The 16,494-nt window shown below is 28.4% G+C and overlaps 1 protein-coding gene and 1 pseudogene across 1 annotated transcript; one reads left to right on the top strand and one right to left on the bottom strand.

Moving 5' to 3' along the window:
• Window positions 1-542: 542 nt before the first annotated feature.
• Window positions 543-15,491, bottom strand: LOC149877160 (uncharacterized). Its single transcript, XM_090074268.1, has 4 exons — window positions 15,396-15,491; window positions 3,765-3,951; window positions 827-2,118; window positions 543-578 (listed from the first exon to the last, which is right to left on the bottom strand). The coding sequence occupies exons 2-4, from the start codon at window positions 3,928-3,930 to the stop codon at window positions 543-545; spliced, it is 1,494 nt and encodes a 497-aa protein (XP_089930394.1). The 5' UTR covers window positions 3,931-3,951; window positions 15,396-15,491.
• Window positions 10,554-12,860, top strand: LOC149877161 (uncharacterized; annotated as a pseudogene).
• Window positions 15,492-16,494: the final 1,003 nt, after the last annotated feature.

The following is a 16,494-nucleotide window of genomic DNA, read 5'->3' on the forward strand; positions in this document are numbered from 1 at the left end:
TGTCTTAAGTTTCTAGATTGATTGCTATAATCGTAAAAGTTGTCTTAAGTGTATCACATGCATTGTGCTTAAATATATATATTTCAACTTTATCTCATGTTTTACATAAAGCTTAATGCTAGCCGAACATAATTTTAAGCTTTTATATCAGAAAATTTATTAAATGTTATATTTAATTGACATAATTACTACATATTACTTCATAAATAAGACATTATTAACACACAAATATAGCTTCAGTTCGGAAAAGAGTTCATGCATTAAATTTTCTTAAAATTTATATTATAAAATTATTATTAATTTGTATTAGCTTATAAAACTTTTTACACCACTGACAAAAAGTTAAAGTTCAAATAGGAATTATCACATTGATATCTATTTGATATCACTTCTCCTACATTTCTTGATTGATTATAATTTCTTGATTGATTACTGTAATTTCTTGATTGATTACAATAATTCTGAAGTCTTTTGAAATATTTTACGCAAATTGTGCTTAAATATGAAGAGAAAAGAAACTTCAAGTTAATTTAGTTTTTAAATTAATTGCGATTAGATTCAATTACATTTACTTTAATCTACAATTAAATTTAATGTGATTAAATTACATTTATATTTATAAATTATTTAAGGCACTCACAAAGTGAAAAAGTTCTATTAGGAACTTAAACAATGTCGTTGCATGATGAAATCAATTTTATGTAACATGTAGAATAAATATTGACAAAACAAATCATTTTAAAATGATATTTAAAATAAACGTAATAATAAGTAAGTCATTTTCAGTGTTTTTAACAGCAGTTAATTAAAGAAAAAGATGGCATACATAACAAGACTCTTCACAAAGTTCATGTGATATATAATCAATTGAAGTTTCAGCTCTGTTACGTTCCGAAAATTCCATTTTATACTGCCTAGTAGAGTTAACATTTTTCTGGTTTTTGGGCGAAAGTCCAATCCGTATTGAAATTTCAAGGTCAAAGTCTTTTAGTTCCCTCTCCTGATCTTCTTTATCAAGATACATTTCCAGCATGACTTTGTTTTCATTCCCGTATAAGGTTATTGCAGGTTGTAAGATGTAACCGTTGTACATTATCCACTTATCAGATGTCCATTTCTTCTTATCTTTGTTAAACTCCATCGTTAAATTGTACTCTTGACACACTGATTTCTCATTACTTTTAAAACTCCAATGTTGAAGCGCGTTGGCTGCCGTACCAAAATCAAACGTAATTTTAGTTTCAGTATTTGGAAATCCTTTCACTGATTTTTCCTTACATCCCAAAGGGTTAACAGGGATATTGCTAAAAAAATTAGGCTGTACTTTTGCTACATTTGTTATTGATCTGTTCAATCTCTTACACAATTGATTATTACGCTTTGTAGAAGAAGGATATGCAATTGCCTTAATATACCAGTTTAAAAAACCGGACCACTTGCATAAAATAGGATTAGTATGAGACAGGCCTGTTGTTAGAAACGGTACATCCATGTGTTCATACCGACATTGAGCAAGTAGTGCTTTGATGTTTTGTTCTGTTTGTCTACTTTCATCGGCTTCTAACCAGTTCAATACAAACGTCATCACACTATTTTCATGATAAGCAAACCCATCGTTAGACTTCAGTAGCATTAACAAGCTTGAGAAGTGAAGCTTGTTTGGTAATTCATCAAATGCAATGCATTCTAGTGGGGTAAATAACTTGGTATGGTATTGGCTGCAACAACTATCAAAAAAATCTTTTGATAGAACATGTCCGAGAGAACTTTTAAAGAAAGATAAGCGATCTAACATTGAATTGCATTCATCGATTGTTGCAACGCTTACATATTCAACCATTGCAGATCCTTGTTTAAGAAGCGTATCACACATATATCGATCACCAATTTCTAAAACTTTAAGTAGTTTAGATAGACCAATGTTGTTTAGCAAATCAAAGTCGTAAAAAGAATGAATGAGCAACTCCACATATTCGCTTTCACCGGGATTAGCATTTAAAATAATTTCTTTTTCATTTTTCTCCTCTAGTTGTTTTGCAAAGAATTTACTGTTTAAGCACAATACCAACTTGTGAACTGGAAATGAAACTTGCTTATTGCAGCTATAATACTTGTTACCTAAATAAAAATTATGTAGGATACATAATTATATATATATATATATATATATATATATATATATATATATATATATATATATATATATATATATATATATATATATATATATATATATATATATATATATATATATATATATATATATATATATCACTGCTGTTCTCAGAAGCTGCGCCTTTCTCTCTTGTATTATCATAAAACGTGGCTTCAGCTGAAATATTCACACAATTTTTATGTTCCCCTATGTCCTTAGCTCCAGCAGGAAAGTTCATGCTGTGTTTTAAATTTTAGATTAAATTATTTTTTGCTATTTCAGAAGCCTTTGCGTCAGCTGAAAATCTTTCATATGTAAGAGAGAAGTCCAATTTGAAATTGAACTCAAATTTAAAAATAAAATGGTAAAACCAGTACTTTTCATGTCTCCTGCAGATTATTATGCAAATTATTCAGATTATTCTGCAGATTATTAGAGTTATTCTATGTAAACGAGCGATGCTTTTTGGACTTTTTACTACTGCTGTTTGATGGCTTGAGCTTCTTACTGTAAGATTGTGAATATGAAAATGAAAATGAAAATATAAAATATATTCAAGAAATATGAAAATGAAAATTGTAAGATATGCTTCTTCTTATTAGAAATGTTATATTTTTGATGCTGTTATTTTTTGATGCTTTGTAATTTTAAATTAGGGAATAGAAAAATATGATTTCAAAATAATAAATAATTCCTAATAAAATAAAGACAAATGTGCAGTAATCTAATACAAAGTCCTGATGTTAATAATCCTAATAATTGTGATATGGTTTTAATTAAAGTAAATATGATTATAATTAGATCTACTATATAAAACTCGATCTAACATAATATTCAAACAATATTATAAGTGCCAGTGAGCCTAATGCTAATTAAGTAGCAAGGTCAAAACATTGACCGAAATAGCGGCCTAACAGTTACTCCTTAACTGTCTTTGATCTGAGAGCCTAGACACTAATAATTTAGAAATCTAAATATCTTTTTGATCTGACCCCTGACCGAGATTTCTTAATTTAAATACAAATGAAACTACTAACTTAAACTTAAGTGATTTTGATTTCATTTCTTTTCCATTATGAAGGTGTTAGCCGACATTTTTGTGTTGATTTTGGTTAATTGCACGTCATCTCCGGCTGTCATTGTTTTAGGTTAAGAAAATAAAACTAGGTGACCATATTGAATAAAGGCATTGGATTAAGTTAGGAACTTAAAGGATTTAAGTTAGGAACTTATAGCACCGAAGCACAGGGCAAAATTACCTTTTGCTCGCAAACTGTTATTTCTATTTAATTGTTTGATTAGAAAAGGGACTTAGGTACATAATTAAGCTCCGATATTCTTACAGCACATACAGCTTAACGTAAAGAAAAGTTGCAAAGGCCGTTTGGTTTGATATTGACAAAATGGAGACTTAAGTAATTTTAGCCTTAAGGGTCTTTGTTTAGACCTTGATTTTTTAAAGTGGGAACTAAGTTTCAAACAACCTTTAATGGCCATCTCTTTTTAACTGCTCAACTAGGTTTTTAATCTATTAGTTTAATAATGTTAAATTGATATTTGTATGTTTTACTTTAATGAGAGAAAAAGTAGAAAAACTAGAAATGGTTACCGTTAGATTCACTTTCATTAAGTTTATCCGTTTCGTCTGCTGTGCCCTCGATAATACGCAGCGTTATGTCGCTTAAAAAATCGTTTTTGTAAATCTTGCTTAGTGACTTAATAAACTCTCTCCTCATTCCGAAATCTTTACGAACTGTTTTGGTACCACACTCCATTTAATTACTTCTTGGTTTTAACTAAAACAAAAAGCATTAGCATCATTTTAAAAAATTTCTAAATATTTTAGTTGCATTCGCTTCTAACAAAAGCCATGGTACTTCATTTTCATATTCACAAACTTATCCCATATTATTCAAAATTACATATCCAGAATGAATTCATCAGTAAAATGAAAGATAGAGGAACTTCTAGTATTAATATTTGTTTAGGTATGAGACTTGCATACTATTTGTTTAGCACTATAAGTTGCATTTGCTTTCAAAATCTCTGCAGCTTTTACAATAATTCAATATTTTTGACGCAACTTGTTTTTTTTTAAGCAAACTTTTACATAGCGAATGTTTCCAAAAATAGTTTCAAGTACGTTTGTGAAAATGGGAAAAACAAAAATGCTTGTAAAGCAAATATTTAAAATTTAGTGCAAATACAAATGAAAATGATTGGATTTTAGTTGCAAACCAGACAGTTTCACTTCATGGTTTGCGATTTGTTTGATGGAGGCTTAGGAATTAAAGAATTTATCAAACAAGCTTCATTTTTGTCATCATAAGCGAAACGTGGGCAACCTTTAAAACCTTTTAGGGACGAAACCGGAAAAGGGAAACCTTTCAATCATAGGAGTTGTTACAGCTGTTTCAGTTTAAATTGGTGATCATCGATAACGAAGTATGTGGTTCTAAGTAGATACTATCGAGAAAGCTTTGCTAATAGCTAGGTGTTCTGCATGTTAAAGACGGGGCTCTAGTTAAAGCTATCCGGTAACATGTTAAAGACGGGGCTCTAGTTAAAGCTATCGGGTACATTTTAAAGAATCAAGAAAGTGCTACGAAAATGTTCGACGAAAGCTCTCTTGACGACCCACAGTGTATCGCTTCATACAAGCTAGGTGGACAAAAACATTTTGCTTTGTAATTTCATTCCTAAGAATGTAGTTAACAATATTTTGGTGTTTTATTGATTAGTTATGCAGTTGGATAGCCTGGGGGAGGCAGGGGCCAAATTACCCCGCGCGTCAATTTTACTATAAAAAGTTTTTTTTTTTTAACTTTATTGTAAAAAAGACGATATTTTATTACTTTTATAACACATAAGTAATGTAATAAAATTTTGCCTAAAATAAAAATAAACTCACTACAAATATACAAAATATAAAAATATACTCACTACACTACGTAAAATAAAAAAATATTTTATTAATAATTAATTATTATCGGATGAATCATTGTTACTTTCAGTACCCGATGAATCGGACTCTAAATAATCTTCATCGTCACACATAATTCTATTTTCATCAAGCTGTGGTGGTATTATAGGTGGGATAGTTAAATTCAAAACTTCCAATGGTAGTTTACCAGTTTTCTTACTTGACAATTCTCTGTGTGAGTTAATGACAGGATCTGATGTTACCAAAAGCATATTGAGAAAATCCATATTTATGCAAATACGTGAATTTTTTCTTGTATGGTGTTCGCGCAATTGACGAAAATCTTTATTGCGGGCTTCTTGAGACTCTTCCGACAGTTGTCCTATTGGAAGAAGGCATGTTTTTATAACTTCCGTGCTATGTACAAGTATTTTGTGCACAGTAACAGGCATATAGTACCACGGATACAGATTAATATAAAGAGTTCTGGTTTCAGAACAAAGCTTTTCAAATTCATAATAGTTAATATCATAGTCAGAGGAAAGTGTTCTTAATAAAATACTGAAATTTTTAATGAGATTGATGTCTAAACCCGTAATCTTGCCACTCAACTCTGGCTTCATAAAAAACCTGCGAGCTGTGTTCCCATCATTTGTATTCCCAAAGCCAGGTTTTGGTTGATCTACAATAAGAGCCATATGCTTTTTAAATTTTTGTTTGATATCTTCTGAAAGTTTTTGGACACTAAATTTATCTTCATCGCTTCTAACTTGCCACTTTTTTATATCTAAACGATAGTTAATGTGTAGCATGCACTCAAAATCGAATCCACGCATGCAAAGTAGACAGACCAAAACTATAATGTTCTTTTTTAACAACTAAGTCTTTTAGTTCACCGTTCATCATTTTAAGAGTCGCACCACATATGTAACATTTTTGTTGGGAACTTGTGTCAGTCAAGGCATTGCAAACTTTTCCATCTATCATTGATAGTATTAGGTTGTGTTTAACAGTAATTTGAGATTCGTTGAGTCTTATAGATGTTGGAACAAGTTGAGAAACTTCTTTTAAAACTTGGTTAGTTTCTGTTGTAGTTAAAAGATATGTTTCTTTTGAAAAAATAAATTTAATTGGTTGGCAATAAAGCGTGGATGAAGGTCGTGGATTTTGCCAAATAATATTTTGACCGTTACTCAGTCTCAACGGAACAAATGAAATTACAAACAGAAACTCATCAGTAGCATCAGAGTTTTTAAATCTCTGTTTGTATGTGCTGTGACAGGAGCTCCCATCACATCCCCATTTACTAATTAGTGTGAATGGCGTAGTAAAAGCAATACTTTTAAGAACTTCGCATTGGGCTTCAATTAGGCGTTCAGTAGTTTTATCAAGTATAGCTTGTAGGCTAATTTCGGCACGTGTTTCTGTAACAGAAATATGTTCATCTAATGGATAACATAACTTTTTCGACTTGCATAGACTATAATAAGATGGAAATAATATATGCCCTGCCTTTAAAGACCACTTTCTCGTCTGTTTATAAGAATGACTTGTACATTTAGAGTCAATGTAATAAGCTAATGCCTCGTCACGATTTGACTGCCTGCCCCACAAATAAAGTCTTTTGATTTAATTTTTTCTGATGATTCCAGACTTTTTCTGATTAAAGTAGCTTGGTTTCTGTGCCCCAACGCACGACATGCTACTTCAGCAGCTGTGGTCAACTCAGTTGCACTTTGCGATTTTACTAAGTTTTCAACCCTTCGCTTTTTGGTTTTAAAGGACAGTCTTCAAAGTTCTTTTTTGGTCGTCCTTGAATTTCTCCAGATGATGAAAAAGTACATTTCTGGTATATACTTACTTTAATTTCTACATATGCCCCCTCTAACCAAATTTTATTTTTGTTTAAAAAACGGTCTATCATCATATGTGCTGCAGACCATTTTTTTTGCGAATTTTGAAGCCATACATGAAATTTTTAACTGCAAAGACCTCTCAGAATCTCTAGTCACATCAGTTACATCAGTAAAACAAAATCTTTGCAAAATAAAATTCATTAAACGAGAATTCTTATTCTTCTTGATTATGTCTTCGCCATTCTTCAAATAACTCCATTTTTGAAAAAGAGGGCACACGATCTAAATGAAATTTAATAACAAAAAATTGTGGATTTATGTGGTGAAAATGTTTTCTTTGTTGTACACCTTAGGACTTTAGCTATGCACTGTTAATAAATTAGCTTGGATACATGTGGATACAAAAAGTTGTATAAATTTAAAAATTAAAAACCAAAAAAAATTTTACAATTTTAACCCAGTTTTTTAAACCATATTTTAAGACATGTTGCTTAACTTTTAGATAAAATATTTAATGTAATTAAATAGTACTTACCCTCAAAAGTAAAATCCATCGCTGCATTAACATGATTGCTTTCTTTAATTCTTGTTAAATGTTAATGCAACCATTGTAAACTTTTAATTAATTTTTTTCAAAAATTAAATTACATTTTAACGCCTTTTTAATTGCTTATAACACATTGCTGTGTAATGTTTTTCATAGTTAACACCGCAAGTTATTAATAATGTAGGACTGTTATTGTGAAAATATTATCAATTAGTCGATTTCTTGATATGACTTTTGTCCACCTAGCTTGTATGAAGCGATACACTGTGCGACCTCACTGAAGAAACCGCATTGATATTTCGAGTAAATACACTGGCGCTTTTTAAATATTCAGTGTAACGATTTGTTAAAACGATTGATGAAGAGATAAATGAGTGTTTGGATTCAAATGACCTGGACTGTGCAAATCTGTTTTCTCTGATGAGTTAGGCGGTTCAATTGGGTAATCTCAATACTATCAAGTGCTACCAGAAGGATGTCAGAATGATTCAGCCATATTTTCATCAACTTTATTTCCAAATCAGATGTTTTTATATATAATCTTATGCCACAAAGTATTTGATTCTTTTAGGGCATTCATCCTTTAGTTTATCAAAGAGAGCAATGAGATAATTCTTGCTTAAAAATATGATGTAGAGAAAGAAATGCGCGAATTAATATCAATGAAAGTTGAACTTTTGAAAGTAAGATCATACTTGTTAGCGTCAATTTTAAACAAAGTGTGATAGATGAAATAGTTCTCACCTACATTACTCAAAATTAGTCCATGCAGCTTGTCTGGAACTGGAAATTTGCAATCTGCAGTGCAACATGAAACATGATAAATTGTACAGGAAAAAGAGATTTTAAATGATTAAAAAAATTGAACCTATAATGCTAGAAATCAATCAAGAGTAGTTAACTTAGATGATGACTTCTTTCATTCCATGAATCAGACTCGCTGGTCAGTTCAATTGGGATGCAAAAAAGGCAACAGAAAAGATTGGTTTTGGATGATCTGTTGCTCTGAAAAGTTTTATGCATCTAAGTATGGATGCATAAAACTTTTCAGCTTTTTATGAGTCTGAAAATTACTCAATAAACAATACCGGTAATGACTGTCCTTTAGAGGAACTTATGGGAGATGTTAATAAAATTGATGAAATTTTTGTTGGTGAATAAATTTAAATAGACTAATGTATTGGCAATTCTTTAACTAATATCATTATGCATTCATATATTTTGTTGATTTACCATTTGTATTTATAGTTTACTATTAAACAAACATTTTTCAAAATTACATAATAAAAACATTTAAACATAAAAAAATATTTTATATCCAGTATTTTTACAGTGTTGTCTATGAGAAAACAAATTTTATCATTTCTGTTAGGAAGCTCAAATTATCTTTAAGGTTTTTTTCTTTGAAATCACAATCAGGGTTTAGCTGTGGTTATTTTCATGATGTTATCATGTCTTAAATCAACGAAAAGTGAAGCCCTTACTAATAGTGGTTTGTGAAATATTGAATAAACAGTAGTGGATAATTTGAGAATAATCATTTACAATATATAATGATTATATCAATCACAAATTGCTCCAAAAGTTGTCAAAAAGTTATGAAAGTATTTTTGTACTTGTCTTAGACCAAAATTATGTTAAAACAGATACATTTTTTTTTTGTCATTAATTAGCAGCACTTTTCATGCTTTGTCTGACTAAATTTAACAACTATGTACTATTATTGTAATTGTTCTTGTTTTACTATTATTATCATTGTCGTTGTTATTACTATTGTTACTGTTATTGTTATTATTGTTATTATTAATTCTTATTATTGTTAACTCTTATCATTATTATCATTCTTGATATTACTATATTTATTAACTTTGTTTATGTTTACCATTATTGTTTTGATGTAACAATTATTACTTTTGTTATTATAATTGTCATTATTTTTAATATTTTTATTGTTTTATCATTATTTTGTTATTGTTGTTATTGCTATTATTGTTATTAATTTTACTATTATAATTTTTATTATTATTGTTGTTGTTATTATTATCATTATTATTGTGGTTGTTGCTGTTGTTGTTATTATTATTGTTATTATTATTATTATTGTTGTTGTTATTATTATTGTTATTATTATTATGAAACATTTCAATTGTTTTTTTGTTTTTTTATTATTTTTTTTGTTGTTATTATATTTGTTAATTTCGTTATTGCTATTTTTGCTGCTTTTTTTTTTTTTTTTATTAGTTTTATTATTTTTGTTATTTTATTGATTTTTATTATTATTATTATTATTATTATTATTATTATTATTATTATTATCATTATTATTATTGTTATTATCAACATTATTATTATTACCATTTCTTTTGTTATTATTATTGTTATTATTATATTGTTATTTTCATTGTTTTTCTTAATAGGGTCATTCCATGCCAAGTGGTGCAAAGGTCCCTTATGGACCATCTCAGATTTTATTGAAATTTTTTGATTTTGTACATATATATGTTAAAAGCATGTTTTGAAAATTTTAGATCAATATGATTCTTGAGAAAACGCTATTTAAGTAGTGGGCTAATTTGCATAAAATTTCACTCTACAAGAAAAAAGGGTTTTTTCATCATTTTTAACAGCCAATAACTTTTGAACAAGTTAGTTTTATACTTCAATTATTATAAGATAGCAAGTGTGCTGTGGATACTTTGAAAAAAGAAAAAAATATTATTTCTGGCATCTTAACTTTTTCCATAATGGCGGGCTAAAGTTGATTTTTTTGTTTTAAGAATAAGTTTTTTTGTGATTTTAAAGACCTTAATCTTAAAAACTAGTTACAAAGTTAATACAAATCAAATTGCCTGCTGATCTACATGTGGTGCATAAACATTTTTAAAAAAATCAGTTGATTAAAGAGCTGCATTCAAAAGTTATAGGTCTCCAAAATGAGTCAGATCGAGATTTTCGTAAAATTGATCTGTGATGCAAAGCATCTGTTACCTAAGATGGCACTTTTTTTTTTATATAAAATTTTTTATACGCATCAACTAAAGACTGTTAATTAATAAAAACCAAAAAAATTAATGGGCGCTTATTTATAACCCCCAAAAGGTAGTCTCTAAAAGTCAGGTAAATTTTCCATAAAAAATTATTACTTTTTAAAAGTTTAGTTATTGTTTCATTTAATTCTATATTACTAGTATGTCAATCTAAAAAGTACTAATAAAACCAAATAAATTGTTGTATTTTAGAACTAATTAATAATAAGTAATATGCCTGAGCTTTCTACTTGCTGTATTGGTAAAGCATTAAATGAACAGTGCTATCTATCTAATAAAAGTAAACGCTACCAAGAACTGTCTAAACTAAACCAAGAGCTTATTTCTTTGAGAAGCAAAATAAATCCCATAGATTTTATTTGTAGCTATCACGAGAAAGTTTACTTGTCGAGGTATGAGAATGAACATCGCAGGTATTGTTGTAATCCGTAGAACAAGCACGCAAAAAATGTGAAAAGTAAGTTTCAATATTTAATATCTTAATTTAATAAAAATACCTTAATAACACTAAATAAATAAAAAAAAAATAAATTTAATAATTATTTCCGTTATTTTTTAGATTCTCTTAGAGTTATCAGTCTTTCATATGCCAAAGATTTTGGTTTAATACCTGGTCAAAAAATTTGCACTAGTTGCAGAAAAGTTCTGAATTGCAAACATAATACAAAAGAAATTGAACTCCAAGAAAAAGAAATTTATGTTGACAACCATACATTAAAAGAAGATCTTAATTCAAGTATTGCAAGTTTTGGATGCTCACCTCTAAAACTTGTTTCAAAAAAAGATAAAGTTGCATATGGAAAGCGTAAAATTGATAGCATAAGAGCTCATACACAAAAGACTGTTGCCAATGTGCTAGGTATAGAAATAGCTGCACTTTGTGAAATTGAATCACCCTCAAAAAAATGTTTGAAAAAAACAAACACAGATTTAGACAATATTATGACTAAAATTAAGTCAAAATTTGAAAAAACATTGTCAAATTCTGAAAAAATCACACTTCTTACACTCACTCCAGACAGTTGGTCAATAAAGAAAACTCAGAAGTTTTTTTTTACTTCAAAAAGATCTGTAGTACAAGCCAGAAAATTAAGTAAAAAAAGTGGAATACTATCAAAACCTTCTCCAAAATCGGGTAGAAAACTAAGCGAAGATGTAATTACAGAGGTTGTTCATTTCTACGAATGCGATGAATATTCAAGGGTTTGTCCAGGAAAAAAAGAGTTTGTTTCAGTTAAAGTAGATAGTAAAAAGCAACATATCCAAAAGCGCCTTCTACTAGTCAACATGAAAGAGCTACATATTGAGTTTAAAAAGAAATATAATTATCTTAAAGTTGGATTTTCAAAATTTTGTGAGCTAAGGCCCAAGTGGTGCATTCCTGTGGGTGGTGCTTCTGGTCTGCATGCAGTTTGTGTTTGCCAGTACCATCAAAATGTAAAGCTCCTTGTACAGAAAATTCCTGGAATTTCTGATTACAAAATCTTATTAAAATTAATGGTTTGTAGCATTGAAAATAGAGATTGTATGCTGCATAGCTGCGATAAATGTCCTGCTAAAAAGGTTTTGTTAGACTACATTGACACTTTGTTTACAGAAAAAGAAATTAATGAAGTTGACTTTTATCAATGGCAAAAATCAAATTACCAATGTACTTTAGTACCAGCAACTCTACCTTTAGATGAATTTATTGAAAAGGTTTATGAACAGTTAGATAGTTTACGAGTGCATCATTTTATATCAAAAAGTCAAGCCACTTACTACCAACATTTGAAAACTAATTTAAAAGAAAATCAAGCTTTGGTTCTTCTTGACTTTGCAGAAAACTATAGTTTTCTAATACAGGATGCAGTGCAAGGTTTTCACTGGAATAACAGCCAAGCAACTGTGCACCCCTTTGTTGCGTATTTTATAAAAGATGGAAAACTTGATAGTCAAAGTTATTGTGTTATATCAGATCATCTGAAACATGGAACAGATGCTGTTCATTGCTTTATCGGTAATGTTATTGATAAACTTAAACAATTACAAACATTTGAACACATTATCTATTTTAGTGATGGAGCTGCATCACAATATAAAAATTACAAAAATCTTATCAACTTATGCTACCATAAACACGATTTTGACATGACTGCAGAGTGGCACTTTTTTGCAACATCGCATGGTAAAAGCCCTTGTGATGGTGTTGGTGGAACATTGAAACGTCTTGTTGCACGAGCCAGTCTACAATCACTAAACGATCCTATTGACACACCAAGCAAAATGTACAGCTGGTGTGTTCAACACGTCAAAGGAATATCTTTTTTTTTTGTTGACAAAGTTTCAATAGAAACACATACTACAAACTTCAATTTGGAAGAGAGATATCGTTCTTGTTCGACAATACCTGGGACACGAAACCACCACAGTTTTATCCCAATGTCACTTACCTCAATAAAAATAAGAAGAGTCTCATTTGATATTATTTGCACTAATGTGGATTTTTCTACTTGCAGAATTTAGAATTCAGAAGATTTTATAGTATTGACTTAAAAGAAATCAATGAGATTATTTTATTATTTGAGAAATTTAACTTTTTGTAAATTTTATTATTTTTGTTTATTTTCTTAAAAACACTTTGTTTGTTTTTCATTAAAAAAATTATTGTATTATAAAGAGGGGAGGGGACAGAGGGGAGGGGACTTTATCTATTGGGATTTAAAAGTTCTTTATCTAAAGGGATTAAAAGGCTTTAAGCATTGATATTTTTTAATTGATATTTCATAATAAATAACATTATATAATTCAATGCATTTATTTATTATGTCAATTTCAGAATTTTATGGAAAATTTACCTGACTTTTAGAGACTACCTTTTGGGGGTTATAAATAAGCGCCCATTAATTTTTTTGGTTTTTATTAATTAACAGTCTTTAATTGATGCGTATAAAAAATTTTATATAAAAAAAAAAGTGCCATCTTAGGTAACAGATGCTTTGCATCACAGATCAATTTTACGAAAATCTCGATCTGACTCATTTTGGAGACCTATAACTTTTGAATGCAGCTCTTTAATCAACTGATTTTTTTAAAAATGTTTATGCACCACATGTAGATCAGCAGGCAATTTGATTTGTATTAACTTTGTAACTAGTTTTTAAGATTAAGGTCTTTAAAATCACAAAAAAACTTATTCTTAAAACAAAAAAATCAACTTTAGCCCGCCATTATGGAAAAAGTTAAGATGCCAGAAATAATATTTTTTTCTTTTTTCAAAGTATCCACAGCACACTTGCTATCTTATAATAATTGAAGTATAAAACTAACTTGTTCAAAAGTTATTGGCTGTTAAAAATGATGAAAAAACCCTTTTTTCTTGTAGAGTGAAATTTTATGCAAATTAGCCCACTACTTAAATAGCGTTTTCTCAAGAATCATATTGATCTAAAATTTTCAAAACATGCTTTTAACATATATATGTACAAAATCAAAAAATTTCAATAAAATCTGAGATGGTCCATGAGGGACCTCATTAAAATTTGCACCACTTGGCATGGAATGACCCAATATATCTTTTTATTATCATCATTATTTAAACTAATTTTTAATTTTTCTGTAATTATTCTTAATAATGTTAGTATTATTTATTACTATTAATGTTAGTATTTTTGTCATTTTTTGTTTTAGTTATTACTGTTCTTTTTATTATTTTATTTATTTTTATTCTTATTAACTTTTTTGTTATTATTTTTATTACTATTGTTTTTTTTATTACTTTTAACATTATTATTATTTATTACTAGAATTATTATTATTTTTTAATCATCATTTTTATTGTTATAGTTTATATAATTGCTTTTGGTTATATGATTTTTAAATAGTTATCTTTTTTATATTATTCTTGTTATTATTTTTACAATTGTTTTTGTCATTCTTATTGTTATTACTTTTATTTTTATTATATTTATCTGTTTTTTTTGTTTTTTTTAATTTTTGTGTCATTATTATTGTTTTTATTATGGTTATCATTTGTAAAAGTATTATTGTTTTTATTGTTGTTGTTATTAATATTATTGTTCTTTTTTCTTTTTTCTTTTATTGTTATTATTTATGTTATTGTTATTATCATTTTTTTTTATTACTATTACTATTATTAATATTTTTCTTACTATTACTATTATTATTAATTTTTTTAAATTATTATTACTATTTTGTTATTATTAATATTATTATTATTTTTTTTTTATTACTAGTTTGATAATTATTGTTGTTATTGTTATCATTAACAGTAATTATAAAAATTAATTTTTTATTCTTTTCTTTTTTTATCTTCATTGTTATTACTCTTATTTATTATTATTTTTATTAATATTATTAGTGTTATTATTATTATTATTTTTGATATCATTTTTATTATTACTGTTATAATTTTTTTTAATTTTTATTGTTCTGTTTTTGTTTTTGTTATTGCTATTGTTATTATTTTTCTATTTTTAATATTATTTTCATTACTTTTTGTATTTTTATTGTTACTTTCATTAATATATTTATATCTATTATTACAATCTTTTCATATATCACTAAAACAATAAGGAAATATTTTAAAACCGCGGACCATGAATGAAAGAAAATAAATCGCTATAAGCGAAGAAGGCGGGGAAACAAAGAGGACTACTGATGGTGCCCTTTACCACCACTGCCACCTTAGTTTCTGTATGATAAGTTAGTGGATTTTTTATTTTAATCTTCGGATTAAGAGAGCAACCAAAAACGTAAGAATGAGGCAAAAATGGTATAATTATTTTTTAGCGCAGGCTTATGAAATCATTAAATAATTATAAAAAGGATTTTCACAAGTTTGAAAATCAGACAAAAGTTTACTCACTTTTCCCTCTTCTCTTTCCTCCTCTTTCGCTTCGTTTTATTTGAGAATCCTGAAAGAAGATGGAAAACATTTTGTTTTAAATAATTCTAGGAATTTATATAATTTATATAGCAAAATTGATTGGCTGATATGAAAAAGCTAAAATTTGATTCCATGACAAAATCTTACTATATGTGAATATTAAGTGAATTTATGATCTAAATAAATAATGCGAGTATCTATTCGAGGAGATGATTCTTAGAAATCGATTATTATTAATGATTTCTTTTTTTTTTTTTTCGCTCTTAACTCATTAATTAATAAAACCAATTGTAAATATTGCATTTGTAGTGAAATGAAAGATGGTTTTAGTTTAAGTTTACTAATTTTTAAAATCATCTGCGTGGCATGTCAAAAAGACATCAAGAGGGTACAAATATTAACGATTCGTTAGTTACATTTTCTGGGAAATAGTTACAACCAACGTAGAAGTATCGAAAGGCTTTAGCATAAGTATTCAATCGGTTCTCAGAATCCGCTTTAATCACAAAGACTATATTTTAAAAATCTTTTGGGAAATTGTGCAAAACAAACTACTTATGGCCACACCGATTCACTAATGATTTCCATGCATAAAAGCTATTGAAAACATTATGAACCACTTAAAGTAGGAGACGTAATGCAGTGACTAGATGCAGCTTCTTTAAACCCCTTTAAAAACGTCGTCGCTCAAAAGGTTTTAAATATACACGTTGAATTCATTGGCTCTAAGCAACTTTCGATTTTTGAAAATATGTTTTTACGCATTTCGGCAGCAGGGTATATTCCCAGTGGGCATGCATCGTCCGCACGACGTCCCACGGACGATGCATGCCCATTGGGTTAAAGGGTAATGCAAAGATAGGCTTTGAAAACGAGTTTGAAATCTATAAATACTCTGATGTTGTTTATACATCGGTATCAACATCGGTATATAACCTAACTTCAGTAACAAGTCCAAGTAAATATTCGTAATGAGATTGAGTCGGATTTCAGTAAATACCTGAATAGGAAGAAGCTAACGCCATTTGTTACTATCCATTGAGCTCTCTCAATGTTTTTACCGAAAAAAGGTTCATTT

Source organism: Hydra viridissima, unplaced genomic scaffold (genome assembly GCF_058129835.1).
Source record: "Hydra viridissima isolate aposymbiotic clone 2 unplaced genomic scaffold, HvirCarnegie_v1 scaffold_16, whole genome shotgun sequence".
Classification (NCBI taxonomy): domain Eukaryota; kingdom Metazoa; phylum Cnidaria; class Hydrozoa; order Anthoathecata; family Hydridae; genus Hydra; species Hydra viridissima.

Bases quoted from the DNA above. Each gene is read 5' to 3' on its own strand.
- LOC149877160 (XM_090074268.1), bottom strand. From the start codon at position 3,930: ATGGAGTGTGGTACCAAAACAGTTCGTAAAGATTTCGGAATGAGGAGA. The intron at 2,119-3,764 runs GTAACCATTTCT...ATTTTTATTTAG, and splicing joins TAATGAAAGTGAATCTAACG to GTAACAAGTATTATAGCTGC. The intron at 579-826 runs GTATGCCATCTT...ATTTAATTGTAG, and splicing joins TTTGTGAAGAGTCTTGTTAT to ATTAAAGTAAATGTAATTGA.